The 20,887-nt window shown below is 44.4% G+C and overlaps 2 protein-coding genes across 2 annotated transcripts in view; one reads left to right on the top strand and one right to left on the bottom strand.

Moving 5' to 3' along the window:
• Nucleotides 1–9,238, bottom strand: part of shroom4 (shroom family member 4) — a gene marked incomplete at both ends in the record, with an annotated part of 37,476 nt that extends 28,238 nt beyond the window's left edge. Inside the window, one exon of the mRNA XM_083670558.1 lies at nt 9,116–9,238. Within this exon, the coding sequence (XP_083526684.1) occupies nt 9,116–9,238 (123 nt within the window). The remainder of the gene's footprint in view (nt 1–9,115) is intronic.
• A 1,408-nt stretch (nt 9,239–10,646) lies between these two features.
• bmp15 (bone morphogenetic protein 15) lies at nt 10,647–12,281 on the top strand (the record flags this gene model as incomplete). The annotated part of the gene is made up of 2 exons (XM_083670680.1): nt 10,647–10,917; nt 11,311–12,281. 2 exons carry the CDS (start codon nt 10,647–10,649, stop codon nt 12,279–12,281), a joined length of 1,242 nt encoding a protein of 413 aa, XP_083526806.1.
• Nucleotides 12,282–20,887: the final 8,606 nt, after the last annotated feature.

The raw sequence follows: 20,887 nt of genomic DNA on the forward strand, positions 1-20,887 counted from the left end.
TGACACACCTTACTGTGGGAACATCTTGGCTCCAAAAATAAGGTCGGGCCACTGGCCACCCCACACACACACACACACACACACACACACACACACACACACACACACACACACACACACACACACACACACACACACACACACACACACACACACACACACACACACACACACACACCAACCACATTAAAAAAACACTCTGGACAACGCTTTATTCTGAAGCTAGAACTGTTTAAATTGTCAGTTAGAAACCATTTAGCGTCACCTAAACAGAATTAATGTGGTGTGCAAGCACAGAAAAACACCAAACTTGCCGTCAGCAAGTCTGTACAAACCAAGTTCTATGATTGTCTGACTATAGTACATACATGTGTATAACTGTTCTAGTATACCTTCAAGGGTCAAACTATATTGGATCAAAACATCATAGACAGTTATTAAGTTAATGATCCATAACTATATGGAAGGCATTAGCCTATCCAAGTGGGTTATCAAACTTCACCATCTAGACTCTCAGTCAATAACAGGCCTGGATGTAATCAAGTAATTTCCTCCCCTCTCTCCTTCGGCCAATCATAATAAGTGGAGCCATCCTAATCGGTGCGTTGCACGGTAATTTGTAATCTGTCCCCGTTTTCATGCAATAATTAATATCTCAAGGGGGATTCCTCTGTGAATGACACAGACAGACACACACACACACACACACACACACACACACATGACTGTGAGACACACACCCTGAATGCTGAGCCAGTTCAACAACAAACACACCCACCCACCCTCAGGGTCCAGGCTGTACGGATGGACACTCTCTCACACACACACACACACACACACAATAACAATGTATATAATCATATCTATTCATTTGATTCATATGAACCATGAATAGACTCCAACTCTTGTTGTTAAATAGTCATGTCCTACTGATGGGGGTCCAATCCCTGCTCCCCACAGCCCCTCACTACATAAAAGGTTGGGACACACACACACACACACACACACACACTAGCAAACACACACACACACACACATAAGCTAACAAACACACACACACACACACACACACACATCACCCCTTCACCTCTGCCCTCCAGTCTAAGAGTTCTGAGGTCCTCCTCCCTTCCTCACACCCACGTCCACACAAGGCCCTCTTTATCAGGGAGGAAGAGGGAAAAGAGAGGGATGGAAAAAGAGAAGAAATCCCACGCTAACACCAAAGAGTGAGGAGCTGTGTGTGTGTGTGTGTGTGTGTGTGTGTGTGTCCAAAGGGTCACTGGTTGATACTGAGGGGTGCTATCCTTGAATGGCCTTGTATGGACCTGCAGAGGGAGAAGGGGAGCGAGCGAGGCAGGGCATCATGCCCCAGACAGAGAAGGCTTCTCTGGGCAGTGGCTGCGTGGTGTCTGTGAGGGCTGGAGACCAGGGCTGGACACCAGGGCTGGACACCAGGGCTGGACTGGACCACTGACATACTTGGCACCTATTCAAGTTGTGTCGAGGAGTGTCGCTAGCTACAGTAATGTGTGTCTGAGGAGAGGAGTGAAGAGGGAGAGGAGAGAGGAGAAAGGGAGGGAAGAGAGGCGAGAGAGGGACTGGAGAGAGGGAGAGAGAGACAGAGGAAGGAGAAGAGAGAGAGCTTCTTTCATTTAATTGAAAGATATGCCTTACTCAGTGCAGACCAGTCTCTATACCAAGACCTAGCCTTGAGATGCATCTCACACACACACACACACACACACACACACACAGGCATGCAAAGTCACATGGATGCACACTTACATGCGAACACACATTCTAAAACACACACACCCACCCTCGAGTTAACAGTGTGTGTTTTATGAGAGGAGGAATGTTTCTCTACAGATTGGCATGTTTTTACATTCCCCATTCTGTTTGCATCCCGCGGCTCCGATTGACCACCACCACCACCACCACCACACACACACACACACACACACACAGCAAATGCTGTTTAGACAGACTTTCCTTCATACCAATGGTCCTAAGGCGTACCGTACACCCTACAACGATCTCTCCCAGAGCCTTAACGACATCTTCCAAGATCTACCTTTTACCAGAAAACTCTCCATCACCTCCTCTCTCTCATCTCTGTCCAAAGAATACAGCCATTCATCAATTCAATGAAACCATCTCCGGCCAACCACCTCCATTGGCAATCGAAACTCCACAAATCGTTGGGCTGACACCCTCTCATATCCCTCTATGATCGATCATGTGTGACACACACACACACACACACACACATACACACACACACACACACACACACACACACACACACACACTTAAACAACCTTTGAAGAACAGACAGGGGAATCCCACTGTGTGTGTGTGTGTGTGTGTGTGTGTGTGTGTGTGTGTGTGTGTGTGTGTATCCCATCAGGACAGATAAATCCAGTCTCTGTTGGGTTAAGATAATAAACCAACGGTGAAATGAAAACACACTATAACTGTAACACACATCTGCCTGTCAACTCCCCCTCTCCCTCGTTAGGAAGTGATTCTCTCCTTATCTCAGGCCTATCTCCACAGCACACACAGGGAAATGGCTACAGCCAAGTAGTATCGCTGTGAGATAAGAGGAATGTCATACAAGTCTCTGTATGGGAGTTCTCCCTCTCTTCTTTGTCCCTTTAAAGAGGGGATGCACTGGATGCTTCTGCCTTGATTTTCCTCCTCCTCATTTCACATCAATGCAACGGAGAACAAGATTTGTTTCTTGAGGTGTGGTTTTAATTTGCCATGGTGAATCGGGACATCACAATTCACCAGCATATATATAAAACATATATAAAATACTGGGTTTATTGGGTAATTACAAGTGGGAACTCTGGGATTATACTGGAGCTCAGAGTTTCCAACCTTAGTTCTCTGAAGTCATGTCAACAAGAGAGTGACCACGAGCATGGCAGGGTTTTCAAAAGCTTATGCTAATGTGAAATGGAAATATAACAACAATGTGTTTCTAAGCTGTTAAATACACACTGAAGTTTGTTTTCGTGTATGAGATGTGTTTTGGAAAGTTGCAAACTTTCAAAATGGAAAGTTAAAGCGGTTCTAACTGGCCAGCGTTAGGCATCACCTGCAGGCGTTCACGTTGTTTCCGACCCCAAATCACTTGAATGTTCCGAACTCAGAGGTCCAAGCTCACAGATGGGAATTCTGAGTTTCCGAGTTCGTCATGAATGCACCATATGTCCAATTTCTTTTTTTTGTATGCATATTAGTAAATTTGGGGTTTAGAATTGATGTATATGACTACTTCCTAGGCCACATAGGAAGAGGAAAAAGTAGTTTTTTCGCTTCGGTTTCTCTTTAAATGTTGATTACATTTAGTTGTGCAGAGAAAATCTCTTCCATTCAGTTAGAGACGAGGATGACTGATGATGACAGAGAATATAAGCTTGATTTGAGAAAATGTTTGCAGCATTAACATCAATCTCTGACAAATGTTGATTATGATGATAAACTATCCCTTTAAATCATGAAGCATCTTATGGGGGTATTGAGACATCACACACTAGACAGACATGTCGTAACTCACACTTTCTATCTCACATTACTATCCTACTATAACTCCACCACAAATCAGACCCCAACAAGCCACACACACACACACACACACACACACACACACACACAAACACTCTCATTTTCCTGTCCAGTGTTATAACACTGATTGATCAATCTCATATGACTTCTGGCCCGTTAGGTCAGAGATCCAGTGATACCAGCCATTGTCCCTTCAGCCTACCGGATCTAATGTCTACCATATTGGTTTGTGTGTGTGTGTGTGTGTGTGTGTGTGTGTGTGTGTGTGTGTGTGTGTGTGTATAGGGGGTGGGGTGACCCGATGTCTTCATGACTGGATTCCACCCCTCACACAAAAAACACATACATGCACACACACTCAGAGATTCGAGCACACACACTCACAAACCACTCACACAATCAGACCATGGTGAACCATTTACCAGTTAATACCCAAAATGACCTTGCCTCCCTCCTACCTCTCCCTAACCCTTCAAACCCCCTCTCTCCCTCCTTCCTCCCCTCCCCTCCTTGCGAGACAAGGGCCTTTCGTTTCACTGGACGCGTTCAAACACTGGCTCAGCCCTCAGACAACTGTTAGAAGGGAGTGTGTGTGTGTGTGTGTGTGTGTGTGTGTGTGTGTGTGTGTGTGTGTGTGTGTTTGTTCACAGCAGTGCTGCAGGGAGGTTCAGCCCTTCTGCTTGTCCATAAATTCAACAACATGAAAGAAAAGCAACATTTTCAGAACGAGGTGAGAAGTGAACGATGAACCCTAGCTGTTCTAGAATGTGTTACGGGTTGTAGAACCATCTAGAATGTATAGAATGTGTAACCTCTGACTCAGTAGTTCTATAGCTCAATGCTCCAAGGTCCATTGTAAATACTTTTGGAACGACTCAATCAGAACACATCTAGTTTTCAATCATTCTCTCGCCTACCAAGCAGTAATGCTCTCTCTCTCTCCCTCTCTTTGGGTCTCTCCATTTATGTCTATCTCCCTCTTTCTCTCTCTCCTTCTCTTTCTTCCTCTTCGTTTGGCTGTTGGCTGGTCCAGTCTATTATCTCTCCATCATGAGCCACCAGCCCACAGGCCACAGCCACAGGAGCCAAGCTCACATTCCATCAGATAGCAACCTCTCCCTCTTTTTCTCTCTGTGTCCCCTTCTCTCTTTCGCTCTCTCTCTCCCTCCCTCCCTCCCTCCATCTGTCCCCTTCTCTCAATCGCTCTCTCCCTCTCTCTCACTTCCTCCTCTGTTCCCATCCCCTAGCTGCACACAGAGATACAGATACAGATACATCTACCTCTCCACAATATCTCATCATGGCCAAGAATATCATTCTCAGATCTGGCCAGATAAAAACATAAAGCATTATTCAACCTTACACACACACACACACAACATTAAACATTGAAACACAAGCATTCAGGCCACAGTGTGTAACACAAACCACCGTCCCCCTCCACTGCAGAATTCCAATTCCCAGCCTCCCTCTGGTGCCTAGTACTTTGGTTCCTTCCTACGCACACGTTCCACTGGCCCAATTACACCGCTGTTTGTTAGGGGAGAAGTATGCCTGCTCTACCCTGTGGTCCCAATAAATACATGGCATGTGAACGGGGGAACGCAACGAAATGAGAGATGTTTCCATACCAAAGAAAAGGGGTGAAGGAGAGGGAAGGAATGAGTGGTGACAAAAAAAGAATGAGCAGTAAACAAAGAGCTTTTTGTCCAGTTGGTCCAAAAGAGATGGAGAAAGAGAGAGAGAGAGAGACCACATTGCATGCACTGAGAAACACACACACACACACACAGCGTTGAGGAGTTAAGGCCGGAGGCTTCACATCGGCATTCTGTGGCATGGTAACACTGAAACAAACTGTAAATACAAACAAACCAAAAAAAAAACACATTTACAACCAATTTACATACCTCATAGGAAATAAGATCTAATTCATGTAATTAAAATCTAGAGGTTGTGGTGTGAGGGAAACGCAGTGAAAAATAGATTTAAAAACAGGACATGGTCCATAAGGCTTGAGGTTGGTTCACATTTACGACCTTAACTTGACTAAACACAAGTGTTCCATCCGAGCAGACACTTAGGTTGTCCCCACGCGGTTCACAGGTCAACCTAACATGGTCTTGGTCATGTTAGGAGGTTGTTAAGAGGTTTCTCCTCAGTAACTCTGAGCTCATCTCACATGACACCATGACAGTCCTTAGCGTGCTAGCGCTACAGGAATACTACTAGTACTGGTACACTACTTCTGACCAGAGCCACATAAGGTGCACTGCATTAGGAACAGAGCCATTGATTTGTTTTTTCTTTAGATCTAAAGAGTTGTTGTTGTTGGCCTTGTGGTGCTTCTGGTGCTAGGGAACTCTGGTGCTAGGGAACTCTGGTGGCAACTGGGTTGGTTTTCTTTAGATCTACAACCGGAGCCGGAGAACAACAAACAACAACTGTAGGCCCATCAGCCCCAGTCTGGCCTTTCCACCCCCCCAGTGTTATTGTAGGTGTGTGTGTGTGTGTGTGTGTGTGTGTGTGTGTGTGTACAGGGACCTGGCAGTCTAATAGACATGGCTTAGGGCTCCAGAGATGGTAGATAGGAGAGAGGATGGTAACATTCCAGCTCCACCCCTATCCTTATCCCTGCCTGGCTACACATGTTCTGGGAACAGGGACAATAGCAATAGCTGAAATATGAGGGTATTGTCATAGGGCTGGCACTATGTATACCAATGGTAAAATCATGTACACACACACACACACACACACAGCTAAACAATAAGGACTCCAATGTCTGCCATAGGACATGTGTTTAGGGTTAGCCAGTTAGCAAGTGTAGGCGGAGTGGAGGGGGAGAAGGAATTGTGTTCTATCTGATAGAAGCAGCAACTTCACATCAACCCCCCAGCAGGGAGGATTACATTGGCCTCTCCTTTACCACAATACCAGAGGAATGGGATGGGGGGGGGGGGGGGGGTCAAAATGTTTACCAGCTGAACATGTGGTCTAATACCTCAGCCTATTAATCCTCTGAGTAAGGACCATAGAATGAATTAGAGTCAGGAGAATGAACTAAGTATACAGCTCTAGCTCAGACCACAGTTCCCTTCATGGTCTATCTAATGCAGTAGAACCAAATAAACAATGTAAATAATATATATATATATAAAGCCATTGTTGCATTGTGCTGAGAGATGATATGATGGTCATTATTCATCAATCCAACATACAACACTTCGAAATGGTACACAGAAATGTGGCCGCCAGTGTCTGTGTGATAGAACCAATGTGGCCATGTAGCTTTGAATCTCTCTCTCTCTCTCTCTCTCTCTCTCTCACTCTCTCTCTCTCACACACACACACACACACACACACACACACACACACACACACAGTCCGCTTGGACAGACAGTTATCTCCCAGTGTCTGCCAGATGTTCATTTAGATACCTCGTCAGTCTATTCAACTCTGCCAATGAACCTTGGAGACATGGGATGAGCTGCTGATTACTGGGGAGAGACGACTGGGGGAGGGAGGGGGGGGTACAGTGGTCACACATTAGAATGCGCGCACACACACACACACACACACACATCAATGGTGATTAGCTGTGCTCCTCATGGAATGCCGGACAAATGGGTGACATCCCTCTCCTGTCTCCTGCACTAGAGTAACCCCCCTCCCCCTCTTCTCCCCTCTCTGCCCCTCATCCCCCTCTCACGCTCAGAGGGGTGAGTCTGGGAATGTGATCTTCTGGAGTGTGTGTGTGTGTGTGTGTGTGTGTGTCAGCAGCTCAGTGTATGATCTTTGGGGGTTGTGTTCTCCTCAACATCTTCATTCAAATAAATCAACATTTTGGCTGGATTGCAGCATAGATAGACAAGGAGGGGCTCTCTCTCTCTAATAATTTAACAGTGTGTCTCTCTGTGTGTGTGTGTGTGTGTGTGTGTGTGTGTGTGTGTGTGCTTGAGAATAGCACACAACAATCTATTCATTCTGGAACTTTTGAGACTGTCAATAAAGTGGAAACTAAATCATGACTCAATTTCACTTCCACATACAGTAACGCCACTGTACTGTGTGTATGTGTGTGTGTGTTTGTGTGTGTGTGAGTGAGTGAGATGGAAACTTCTAGTTCTTCTATTACCACAGCAAAAACACATTATGTACCAATTTATCCTTCATTCTCTTCCTCTGAAGCAGACGTAATTATGAATCACAAACAGCCCTAACACCCCCTCTGCTGTAAGACTAACTAACTAACTAACTATGAACCAGATTGAGCAAGCTTCCAGACGTCCAAGTTATTTTCCCAAGGCAGTGTGTGTGTGTGTGTGTGTGTGTGTGTGTGTGTGTGTGTGTGTGTGTGTGTGTGTGTGTGTGTATGTGTGTGTGTTTCCAGATGAGCGAACCAGGCTTTTCCATTCCCTGGTGCTCCAATGAATGTAGATGTCAGTGGGCAACCAGGCCATCACACGACTCAGAAAACCTTAATGTTGCTTTCAAAGAGTGCAGAGAGACAGAACCTTAGTGCTAGACACACAGCAGAAAGTGGTGGAGCGGTAGCCTACATGGGCCATAATGTACACACACACACACACAGTTCAAGCCGACAAATGCTGACTTCACTTCATACCAATGGGCCTAAGACCTACACACTAAGACCCCCACACACACACACACACAGGCCTAATGTGTATTAAGAGCAGTAATTCATAGGGGTAGTGGGTCACGCAGTGTGATACCGTGGGAGTGAAGGAAACATTCTCTTTATCAGTAGAAAGAACACAGCCAGTGGAGCAGAGCAGAACAGTGGAACAAGCAACGTCGTGTCAAATCTGTGCAGAAACGTTCTTATCAAACGTTCTTCCCCCCCCCCCCAACCCCCCCGCTGTGCGAGATAAAAGACGTTGCCAATCCCACTGCAGTCATGTGGAAACAACAATAGTCCAAACTACGTGGGTATTGGATGATGTGTTACAACACACAAGGATAACCTATCTGTAGGCTAAACATCTGTTGATTCAAGCAGTCGTCCAGTCGTGATCGAGATGCAGTAGGCTACTGTATAGTTAAACTCCTGGAAAGTCAACAATAATTAATTAAGTGGTTGTACAACCAGCAACAGCCCAATTACATCAGCGAAATTTAAGATTGATAAATCGATTTTGGATGTCATGGGTAATGATGGACGTGACAGCTGACAAATATCCGCCCGGATACTCGCTTTAGTTTCGGACTATATACTTCCAGGAGGTAAACAAACGTATCTACCAGTTACAGTAGACTAGTGGTCAACCAATAGCACCTATAATATCGCTTAGCCTTTTGAAATCACGAGAATTGTCCTCCACAACTTCAACTGGGGACAAAAAGTCGCAATAAAAAGTAGCCATGCAGCTCTGCAGAAGTTAGAGGAGGAGACGACTACATTTAGTTGAGTTTGTTCTGCTAAAAGGTCAAAACATCCAGAACCGTCAACCTGTAATTGTCAGAATCCATCAGAATAGGCGACAATAAACTTGTTTCCAAAAAGACAACTCACTTTAGTGATGATGAGCGGCTCTCCGTGCTCGAGCCCTCCTTTGAGCGTGAACCCCCAGGGCGCGCCGCCGTGAAGCTGGACCTGGATCTGGTTAAAAGACACGAGCTGCTCAACTGTCTCCATTCTCTCTCTTTCCGTTAACCGGCAACCGCAAAGACTCACTGTTCTACCGGCGCCACTTCGGATTTCTCAGTCTCTCCATCACTACAATTCCATTGCAACAACGGACGGAGGAGTGAGTGAGTGAGAGAGGGGGAGGGCTAAACTTTTGCGAGAGTTCCAAATTCTTTCAACGGAGGAGGTCCTACTATTTGAGAGCGAGTTTGAGTGACAAGCAAACGAGCCTGTCACGGAGACGTTCACTCCAATTGTCCAATGAGGAGTGTCCAGTGGGAGGGAACTGGGAGGGGTTCAGTATCAACCGCTGCATTGTATCTCCTCATTCTCCTGTCTCTAAGCGGCAACTTCAGCGAAATAATTGTATCAACTGTGTGAATAGCTGTCCCCTTCATTAGTAACCCGAAACCGCTAGGTTTGTAGCCGACCTACAGAAATCTGCCATTAAGCTTATGATAGACCTTAAACACAAAAGACTATATCATACGTTTTATGTAGGTACACATATATCTGCAGTAGTAGCTTATATTCTGTTAATCATTTACATGACGTATGAGGAGGAAAGAAACACTTATGGGTAATAACTATCCAGCTATGGCCAGCTATATATGCAGTGGAACACGCTGTCCTGAGCTATTTAGACACATTAAAATATTTAGGTTCGCCTCAAAGGTGGTCTTGGGGGATACTGTACAGTATGTGTGTCTTTTTCTCCTGTATCCTGTTGACCTTTGCCACAGGATTGACCAATTACAGGCTGGATCAAACACGTTACCTGCTCGCATTCCAGGCTGCCTCTCATTTAAGCCCCTCTTACTGCATGTCCCTAGGGCACTAGTGTGTAAAGGCCATTTTTTTCCCCATCTTCGTGCATTCCATTAGAGGACCCCCTCCTAGAATAGAATAGTATAGACTTTTAATGAACGAATGGAATGGAATAGAATTAGAACCAGACTGAAAAGATAAGAATAGAAAAGAAAATATGAGAACAAAATTGGCTTATTTTTTTTATTTTAAAAATACACCCTAACCCTTCGTTGATGTATATGAACTGACCTTTTTTTTTATTATTTCACCAAACAAACTTTGACAGACCAGTTAGGAGGGAAGATGCGCTTCTCAGTAATTCAAACGGGGCCGTGCGCGTTGGCGTCACGACCAGTCATTACAGGTTAATTGGGGTCACTCAGCCAGGAAGTTGACCGTAATATCAAAATGGTTAGCTGTCAGGTGAGCTCTCGAGATAAATCACGACCGTCGCTTTCCAAACGATGGTAGCCTACCTGGTGGAGCTCGCTAGCACCAGCGGTTTATCATGAAGGCTACCCGCAACCACGACCTAGTCAACATTTGTATCCTGTTCTGTTTAGTCTGTTTGTTGTGTTCCACGTTAACTCCAGTGTCCACCGGGAAAATGAACCGTTCTTCGACGTCGCCATCATCGCAACTCGGCGCTTTCTCCTCCGGGCGAAGCCGTTGGAATCATCATCATCACACACAACACAAGAGTCCGCATCACAGGCCGCTCTCGGACGAGCAGAAGGCCGATCAGAGCTTGCAGTATATGTTGAACTTGTATAGAAGCGCGGCGGACCCCGACGGTAGGCCCAAACAGCACCGAAAGTTTGGGTCCAACACCGTCCGCTTGCTACGACCCTCAGCCACGCAAGTGCATTCTCCGTCAGGTGAGCGGTTCTCTCACAGCTCATCGCTTTAGAGTCGATATAGCCCTACATACTACACTCTAGTAGCCAATAAGTGTAGTATGTTGACGTCACGTTTGAACTTTTTGCTCTGTCATATTCATACATATTTACAAACCGTTATGCAGGCTCTAAGATGATGCATATGTTTCTGGAATTATTGTAAACATCTTGTGTTATAGGCTACCACTGTTTAGGATTCATATTTGCATTATAACATGCATTATTATTGCCAGTAACTTTCCCATAGTTTCAGATGTGTATCAAATCAATGATATTGACACCTTTTGATTTGTCATTGTTGTCACCATGCTCTCACTTCTCTCCCCCTCCTAACCCTCTCCCTCTCTTCTCCATGCTCTCACTTCTCACCAGACCTGCACTACACCTACACAGTGGAGTATGAGCTACACACCCTTCCCATGCAGAGGCTGGTGAGAGCTTCCTTCGTCCACCTGCGTTCTCCCACCACCCCAGTCCACCTTCCCGTCCGCTGCAGGGCCAGAGTCTCTCCCATGGGCCCCGAGAGCCGGAGGAGCCCCCCTGGAGGTCTTGTCACCCTGGAGCCCCACGACCAGTGGACCGAGACAGACATCACAGACCACCTCACCGCCCACCTGACCCAGAGCAGACAGGGCCGCCTGGCCCTGTTGGCCCAGTACTGGTGCAGGGAGCCTGGGTATGCGAGGCAGGCCGGAGGCCTCTGGTGGAGGCTCAGAGACAGACCCATCAGGAGGAGGAGAGAGAATCATCTCAACACCCCTGGTCTCCTGCTGTTCCTAGAGGAAGAGGGGGAATCTAAAGACAGGGCGGGGGGGTGGATGAGAGGGCCGATGAGGGTGGGGTCAGGGAACCCCAGGGGGCCACAGCAACACCCCGCACCCCGGCATCGCCGCTCCAAAGACCCCCCCATCTCCAAAGACCACACCATCCCCAAAGACTCCCCTAGCCCCAAAGCCCCCCCTGTCCCCGGCAGCATCGTGTCAGACATCCCCAACTACAAGCGCAAGAACAGCACCCCCAAGAACCCATGCAAGCTCCACTCCTACCGTGTCTCCTTCGAGGAGCTGGGCTGGGATCACATCATCATAGCGCCCCACAAGTACAACCCCCGCTTCTGCAAAGGGGTCTGCCCCCGCATCCTGCACTACGGCCTCAACTCCCCCAACCACGCCATCGTACAGACTGTGATGAGCGAGATGGGGATGGGGGTGGGGGAGGTGCCGGCGCCCTCCTGCGTACCGTACAAGTACAAGCCCATGAGCGTGCTGATCCTGGAGAAGAACAGGAACGTGGTGTACAAGGAGTACGAGGACATGATCGCAGAGTCCTGCACCTGCCGATAGAGAGAGGGATTTGGAGGGGGGGGCTGTAACTTGGGTGTTGGCTGCCCCCCCCCACACCAATCGCAAGCCACTCTTAACTCTTTGGAGGGGGTATGATGGAGTTGGGGTTGGGGAGTTGGTTATGTGCCATTCTGAAGCCTTGGAGGTTTGGGGATGGCATAACTTGATGTTAAATGTGGGTAAACAGGGTTACCCCACTGCCCAGCCACTCACCCCCCCACATCACTCCTAACCCTAACCCTCCATTGCATGACTTCTACCACCCTCATCCCCTTCCTGACACTCAGGACTTTTACATACATACAGCTTTAAAGCTTTTTGAAGAATTATGGGTAGTGTAGACTTTGTCTGTAGAAGAGAACGCAGGGTAAATGGTGGGCTATAGGATGCATGTATGAAGGACTCACTGAGGTTCAACCCCAACCCACTGTTAAGTGTTATTTCTCTTTCTGTTTTCTGTCTCTCTTTCTTTCTGTCTTTTTTATTTTAAAAATCGTGTTATAGCTTGACATCTGGAGCGACCGTGTGAGTTCGAGAACACACACTGTGAGTCAGAGACTAAGCGTAGTATTTGTACATATATTTTTGCTTCACACCTATAGGGTGTTTGCACTTCTATGGCAACCCTCCACTCGTTTGGGATTTGGCCTAAGAAAATAAAATAAAAAACGAAAGAAAAAGGCATTTTAAAATGTAAAAAAGGGGCCCGCTTTCTGGTCTCTTTAAACCAAACTTTGAGGTGTAGGAGGCCTTGCAGAGACTGAGTTCTGCTGGGGTTTGCTGCTGCTTTCCGAAACCACACATTTTGTACATATTTCTGGGCTGAGGAGGCGGCCTCCTAAAGCAAGCAGAGGAGGGATGGAGGGAAACATGAGTGCAGCCAGTGGCCTGCCTCGTAGAAAACAAAGGGAAACGTGCAATGAAAGTGTCTTTGAAAGTGTGTAAAGTGTGTCTTTAATGTATACGTGTCTCGCACTAAAATAAATGTTTTATTATTGTGAATGATAATGAAATAATAATAAAATAAATTTGCATATTTTCTAAAAGTTAATTAACATGGGTTTTTTTCTAATATTCTATTTCTTAGTTCCAAAAGTGTTGTTTTGTTCAAAGCTTGACTCTTGTTATGAGAAAGAGGATTGAAGTATTGGAGAGAGAGTTTTTGATTGATTGCCCCTAGACACTGACCAAAGATCAGTCTGGAATTATCCATCCTTTTGTTTAGGCTAAGACTTTGGGAAGATAAAATGATTGTAGGTCAACTTCTACCTGGAGAAATAGTTCATTTATTTAATTTAGTTAATCCATAAAAATATAGACTACAAAACAAATCTGAACACTTTACATAAAGGGTTCTCCATTATGCATAAGAGGAGACATTTAATTGATTCTTCTTGAGGTGTATTTTAGATGTATTTTTTAGCCAACAGAGGGTGCACTTACACTAGTATTGTATTCTCTCCCATGCCACAGAGAAACTCCGGGTGAGTCTCAATAAGCCTACTGCCATAGGCACCCCTGTAGATCTGGGCCAGTATTCACAAAGCGTCTCAGAGTAGTGAGCAATGATCTAGGATCAGTGTTGCCTTTAAAATCATAATGAATATGTGGCTAGCTCTGAGAGCAGGGATTGATATCAGTAACATGGTTAAAGCTCCTACCTGCCCTCTTGATGATGTGACACATGTCTTTGTTCTCAATGCTATCAAAAAGCTTTGATGTCAAATTTGAGCCTTGTTATATTGCTCTAAAGTTACACAGAAGCCCTATGTGATATCAATATGAAAATACGAGAGAATTAGGTTCCATTATTAGAGGGGAATCCACTACTATTTTAGTTTATTTAGTTTAGCAGATTATTCTCCTCTAAAAATCTTTTTATCTTTTTTCTCTTGCCAACATTTGTAAGAAAAATCCCCATGGGTTGCAAGATTGACCATCCCTCTGTTGTTCAAAACTGTTTTTGTGAGTGTATACCACTTGTTCATGATCCAATGCTGTCAGAGGTCTAACATTTTAAGAGGATGTTTTACCACCTTCTGTGGTACAATAATTATCTACATTTTCAAGGATTTATGCCGCTTGCAAAATTCAAGTTGAAGAACTTCATAGGCCTACTCCAAAATAAATCATAGACTTATAGTTTTAGTTGTCATGCTTGATCTTTGGAGGTATTTGATCAAATTTATTTTTTTAATGACTCCTTTTTACAATATATAAGGGTGATTATAAAGCAATTTCCCCTGAAAAAAAATAGGGCATCCGTGACTATAACCCTAACCTTCTACCTAAGGAATCTATGTAACCAAATTAAGGTTTTGAGCATATTTACAGATAACTAGTTATTTCACAAAAACTCATATGTACACCCGATTGACACACCCCGAAGCAGAAGGAAGTAACACTAAGAGAGTATAATGTAAAGAGAGGCTTTATTGGGTGGAAAAAAGGACATCTGAGGTATGTCAAGGAAATTAAAGGTTTACAATTTGGATTATTTGGAGATATAGCTTTGTTATTATAAATCTGTCAGGGGTAGTACTAAGGATGACACGGTTCAAGCAGAAGCTTGGAGCATAAATATGGAGCATAAATATGTTTGACTGAGATGAATATGCCTCCATGCATTTCCAATGCTCTCTGGCTGGATTGGGAGTGTGGATAAAGCTAGAGGTCTGTTTTAAAAAATAATATATCAGAGATACAGCTTATATGACATACTCTAAGAAGAGGCTTGTAGTATTTAGGGTTGAGAATGTACAGGCAGGTCCCTTTAGGATTTACCAGTTATATAGGAGTTTTCCAACTTCTAAAGGAAATGATAAAATTGATACTCCTCAAACATTCACTACATCAACTATACACCATCCTCTATTGTAAAAGTCAATGAGACACATATTCACTGTGGAATTTCTCAAATATTCATCTGGTGACCAGAGGTTTGCTATTCTTCCATTCAAAGTCAGTGGGGGTAAAAAAAAAACCTGCCTGTTTTCCTATTGAGGGGATATGCAAAGACAAATATTTGAACTGTTCAAATCTGAAAAAAAAAAACTGGAATTTTCAGTTTCCCTTTGACTGCCATTGTTAAATGTTACCAAGAATCCTTACAGGTTACAGATGCCCTATGAGGTCACATAGAGGCACCAGGTTACATGGAATCCCTAAAATTGGTTACATTGAGTTCTTAACATATCTCTCTCTCTCTCTCTGATTGTCATACACACACACACACAAAATATAATCCTGCAACCCTTGCATTCTATACTTGAATCCAATTCCAGGAGGTTTCCAGGTATTGGCAGGATATGCAATGTATGAATACCACCGTCTGACCCTGAAGAGTTTGTGTCTAGTTTTGGTTTCCTTTCATTGTGGCTCTGTAAGAGATCAGTCCTACCACAGTCAATGATACTATATGACTGTGGTTGTCCTGTGCTGTGCAGTGTCACTACACTACAGTGACAACGTAGTTTGTGTGTGTGTGTGTGTGTGCGTGTGTGTGTGTGTGTGTGTGTGTGTGTGTGTGCATGTGCGTCGGACTGTGGTTGTGTTGGGGTTGTGCTGTGCTGTGCTATGCTGTGCCGTGTCACTGCAGTGACAGTATAGTTTGTGACGTGTGTGTGTGTGTGTGTGTGTGTGTGTGTGTAGGGTTCTAGCAAGGCCCTTGCTTTTGGGTAGAAATTGGCCTTCAGCACAGATCTAGGATCAGCTTTCACTCCTCAAATCATAACCCTCCCCATTAGCTGGGGAAAACACAAAACTGATCAGGGTCTAGGGACAACTGGCCCTTGGCTGAGTGTCAGAGAGTCAGGGGTTGACTTTAGGACAGTGTTCTCTGCCCTGCCTGCCGATGGCCCTTGAATTGATGACAAATGGCACTCTATGTGTGCGTGTGTGTGTGTGTGTGTGTGTGTGTGTGTGTGTGTGTGTGTGTGTGTGTGTGTGCATGCATGAAAATGTTTTCTAAATGCGTGTGTTTGAGATCAACCAACTTTCAATTGGGAAATTCACATTTCAAGGCCTCGGGGCGTTCTTGGTATAGAAGGTTCATGGTATCAGAGTTCTATGAACGCTGTGTGTATACAGATGACTTGGCATCACGTAGCTTTTGATGAGGATTGATAAGACCAGCGGTGTGTCTCTGTCCAGCTCTTATCATACACATTTCTTAATGCCTCTGTGAGGTCACACCACAGCTTATTGGAAGAAGCAGAAGTATACTCATTGTCCCCAATGCCTCTGAAATTCTCTCATACTCTCTCACTGTACCTATATTTTTGCCCATTTAGTTTTTCATGTATCATTATATCCTCATAGAGGCTTGTGTGTTATCCTTATATTGATGTGTGTGTTATCCTTATATTGATGTGTGTGTTATCCTTATATTGATTTGTGTGTGTTATCCTTATATTGATGTGTGTGTGCTATTCTTATATTGAGTTGTGTGTGTTATCCTTATAATGAGTGGTGTGTTATGTGTTGGAGTGGTGGCGTCAGGACCTCTGTTCTTTCTCTGAGGTCTGTTTTGAGTTTCCTCATGACTGTGTGTGTGTGTGTGTGTGTGTGTGTGTGTGTGTGTGTGTGTGTGTGTGTGTGTGTGTGTGTGTGTGTGTGTGTGTGTGTGTGTGTGTGTGTGTGTGTGTGTGTGTGTGTGTGTGTGTGTGTGTGTGTGTGTGTGTGTGTGTGTGTGTGTGTGTGTGTGTGTGTGTGTGTGTGTGTGTGTGCGCGCGCATGTACTTACTCACCATACACATATTCCTGGAATCCATGTCAGTTCAGTTAATCCCTTTCGCTTGTTCCTTCCCGTCTGGTGTTGGCACTTTGCAGATCAGAAGGCATTGGATTGGCATAACCAAGATGGCAATGGCTACATTTAGCATCACAATGGTGTCAGGGGAGTGTCTACCATGTTGCTCATGCCTATCCAAGTCATTTTCAGATCTGCAAACATACGAAGGGGTTTGGGACTAGGGAGAGGAGTGAGGGGTTGTATTGGGATAGGCCAGGGCGCGTTTGTATGTTTCTGCATGTGTGCGTTAATATGTATGCATGCGTGTGTGTGTGGGCGTGCATGCATGCGTGTGCTACACTGCATGCAGACTCTGGCACCTTACAAGAGCCTTAACTTATGCCAAGGACAGACACACACTCTATCTCACCCCACCCCCTCTCACGTTCAGTCAGAGGCTTGTGATCTGTTCTGCGCTGTTCGGTCCAGGACCCCATCGAGGGAATGGCTGATCTGATTGATTGTTAAACGTTCAGCAAACATGTGACGTCAAAGGCCAAGAGCTGTCTCAAGGGAGCTGGTTGGAGATATAAAAGAGGAGGGACCAACCATTTGCTGCTGTCACTACTACTGAGAAACAGTAAGACGGAGACCTACTCCAGACCTGCACTAGACCTACACAAAGTGCCTTGCTGTGACTATCTTCTGGGTCTATCTCCTGTCTCCGTCTGTCTTCCTTGTTTGACCTCACCTCCTCCTCAGTCTAAGATCTAAGATGCAGAACCAAAGCCACCTCGGGACCAGGACAATACTAGCATGGAGCCTTCTGGTGGTTCTGCTGCTCACTCAACAGGTAAGACTTGTGTTTGATACTTTTAGACTTATTTCTTTGTTTGTGACTTATGTTGTTTCAAAGTGGATGCTGGTCCACTCTCTTTGATATATTGAAATGACATCCACTTAAATGGACATCTTACTGTATGTCTATGAGCATATGCTTAAGAATACGGAATAGATGCATTTATAAAAATTATCTGTCACTATACATTATTTCTGATCGAATTGTGTGTGTGTGTGTGTGTGTATGTTCCAGGTGAGTGCGGGCCCCATTCCCTCTGTGGACGTCCAGCCCAGCTCTGTCCAGGGTCAGGCTGTGAAGACGCTGAGGAGGACCGCTCGCATGACGCCACTGTGGAGGATCATGGGAACTAAACCCTATGGAGCGTACTGCCATAACCACTACGAGTGTTCCACAGGAATCTGCAGGTAACTACTAACGACAAAACACTGTACAAATACTGTAGGAATAGCCATGGTGCATGTATTCTTCATGGGAATGTCTCATAGAAACATATAGATATAGACATATATAGATATATAAGATAGTTTGTTGTTTTTAAATGTTATTGCATACTTCACTCTTATGGTGCTATATGTAGCAAGGTTTAATGTCGATTGCCCTTGGACTGTTCCTGGCACAGCTAAGATATCATAGGCTGGTATCATGGTCACTGAGTTCATACTCCGTTCCCTCTCCTTCTCTCCCTAGGGGTGGTCACTGTGTTTTCAACAAGCCTACCAAGTCCTAGATGTTCCAGGAAAGAGCAACCAGCATTTCTTTCTTTCTTTCTTTCTTTTTTTTTTTTTTTTTTTTTTTTTTTTTTAAAGTTCTGCAAAGGACAATTTTTTTCATCGCCTGCCCTCAACACTTACCCTCCACAGGCCAAACATGCAGTCACTTCATGGATGGTTCTATGTAAGAGCTTTGTTCAGAGGGAGGAGCCCTAGTTTGAAATACTTAGTTAAAGGTTCAGGTATTTCTTTGAAGGGTAAGATAAGAATGAGACCAACACAGTCACAGTCACAGTCACTGTGTGTGAGTGTGTGTGTGTGTGTGTGTGTGTGTGCGTGCGTGCGTGCGTGCGTGCGTGCGTGTGTGTGTGCGTGCGTGCTCGAGTGTGTGATATCATACAGCATGTGAGATTTGACCAAAGTGACGTGAAAAGACCACATGGACGTGTCACAGTTTGTTTTCATATGGAGACATATGAGGTTTTGAATCTACCTGCATTTCTTAAAAGGTGCTGTTAAGGGGTACTGTCAAGTGACAAAGATGCCTTATTACAGTATAGTGCTCTGCTCCCAAGGTGCTCAACCAAAGACATCCAAAGATTTCCATTTGGTGATTATACTTGCTATCTCATCCTGTCATTCAACCTTGACTTCGCTATGACCCAGACACTATCAGCTATGAAAGGCTACTGAAGATAGGTGGTGACATGGTCCACTAGATAGTAAAGTTCTGAGGTATGAAATGTGTTACATTTGTAATCGTGCTACTCATGCTAATCATGTAATCGGGGTGTGATGTTTGCATGTCAGAACATCTCTGGGATAAAGGAGAGATAAACTTGGATGAAAAAAGAGAGAGAGACAAAAACAATGTTTTTCCAAAAAAAATCCAGAGTATCGCTGAACTAGAGAATGAAACGTAAAGAGGGAGGGAGAGAGAGAGAGAGAGAGAGAGAGGGAGAGAGAGAGAGAGAGGGAGGGAGAGAGAGAGAGAGAGAGAGAGAGAGAGGGAGGGAGAGAGAGAGAGAGAGAGAGAGAGAGGGAGAGAGAGAGAGAGAGAGAGAGAGAGAGAGGGAGGGAGAGAGAGAGAGAGAGAGAGAGAGAGAGGGAGGGAGAGAGAGAGGGAGGGAGAGAGAGAGAGAGGGAGGGAGAGAGAGAGAGTACAGAAATGGAGCAAAGGTTACAAGTATTGTACAACTCACCTATTAGCCTGTTCAACAGAAGTTGCATGCATGCTCACATTTTCTTTTTAAGTACATTTATAGATCTATTTATATACAGTTATTCTGAAAGCTTTACTAGCCCTACATTTGTGAAGTATGTAGTACAGTTTTTGTAACATTACATAACATTATGTAACATGTAACATAACATTATAATGTAATGTGTTATATGTTGTAACTTGGAAATGCAATTATACTAAGCTGAGATATTATATGATATTTATTTTGCATCTTCAAAGTTTAGTAGAAAAATACTTTTTTTTTTCTTTTCGGAAATGTTTCTACAGGATTGCACTGTAAAAATGGACTACCTTTGTACTGTGTACTTTTACCATACCTGATGATGTCACAAGTTATGGTATTTGTAAAAAAACATTTTAAAAAGTCCATAAAAGCAGTAAAAATGAATTAATATGACTCAATTATTTCAAACACAATTCATATACCCAGGGACGACAGATAGCTTTGTAGTTAACTGAGACATATGTATATTGTTGCGTAAACTGAAATGTTGATTAATGTGTCAACTAAATGGTTATTAGGCCTAAATGAATAGAAGATATGTGTTTAATAAAACAACAATAAACAGATACAAGATTATTACAACACTAAATAAATGACACTCTCTGCCATGTATTGATGAACCCATGCACTGACATGCAGTTCATAGCACATTCTATAGCAATGCCCTATGAACCCATAGCATTGACACTGAGACTTGCACAATGGTACAGTTGGGTCAGCCAAGTGTGTTCATGTACTGTACAACACAGCAGACAACTGATGTTCAGAGACTCATAAATCCTAGAAATTAATAAAAGACAAGATAGATTATGCCTTCTCTCTTTCTCTCTCTCTCTCTCTCATTGTGTGTGTGTGTGTGTGTGTGTGTGTGTGTGTGTGTGTGTGTGTGGTTGTGTGTGTGTGTGTGTGTGTGTGTGTGTGTGTGTGTGCGTGCGTGCCTGCGTGCGTGTGTGCATGAGTCAAACAGATATCCCCATACACAGACATACTGTATTTCGATGACTTGTCACATTTGTCTTCTCTCCTGAGGATAGTTAATGAGCCACAGAGAACCA

This window comes from Argentina silus (genome assembly GCF_951799395.1).
Source record: "Argentina silus genome assembly, chromosome: 1".
NCBI lineage: Eukaryota > Metazoa > Chordata > Actinopteri > Argentiniformes > Argentinidae > Argentina > Argentina silus.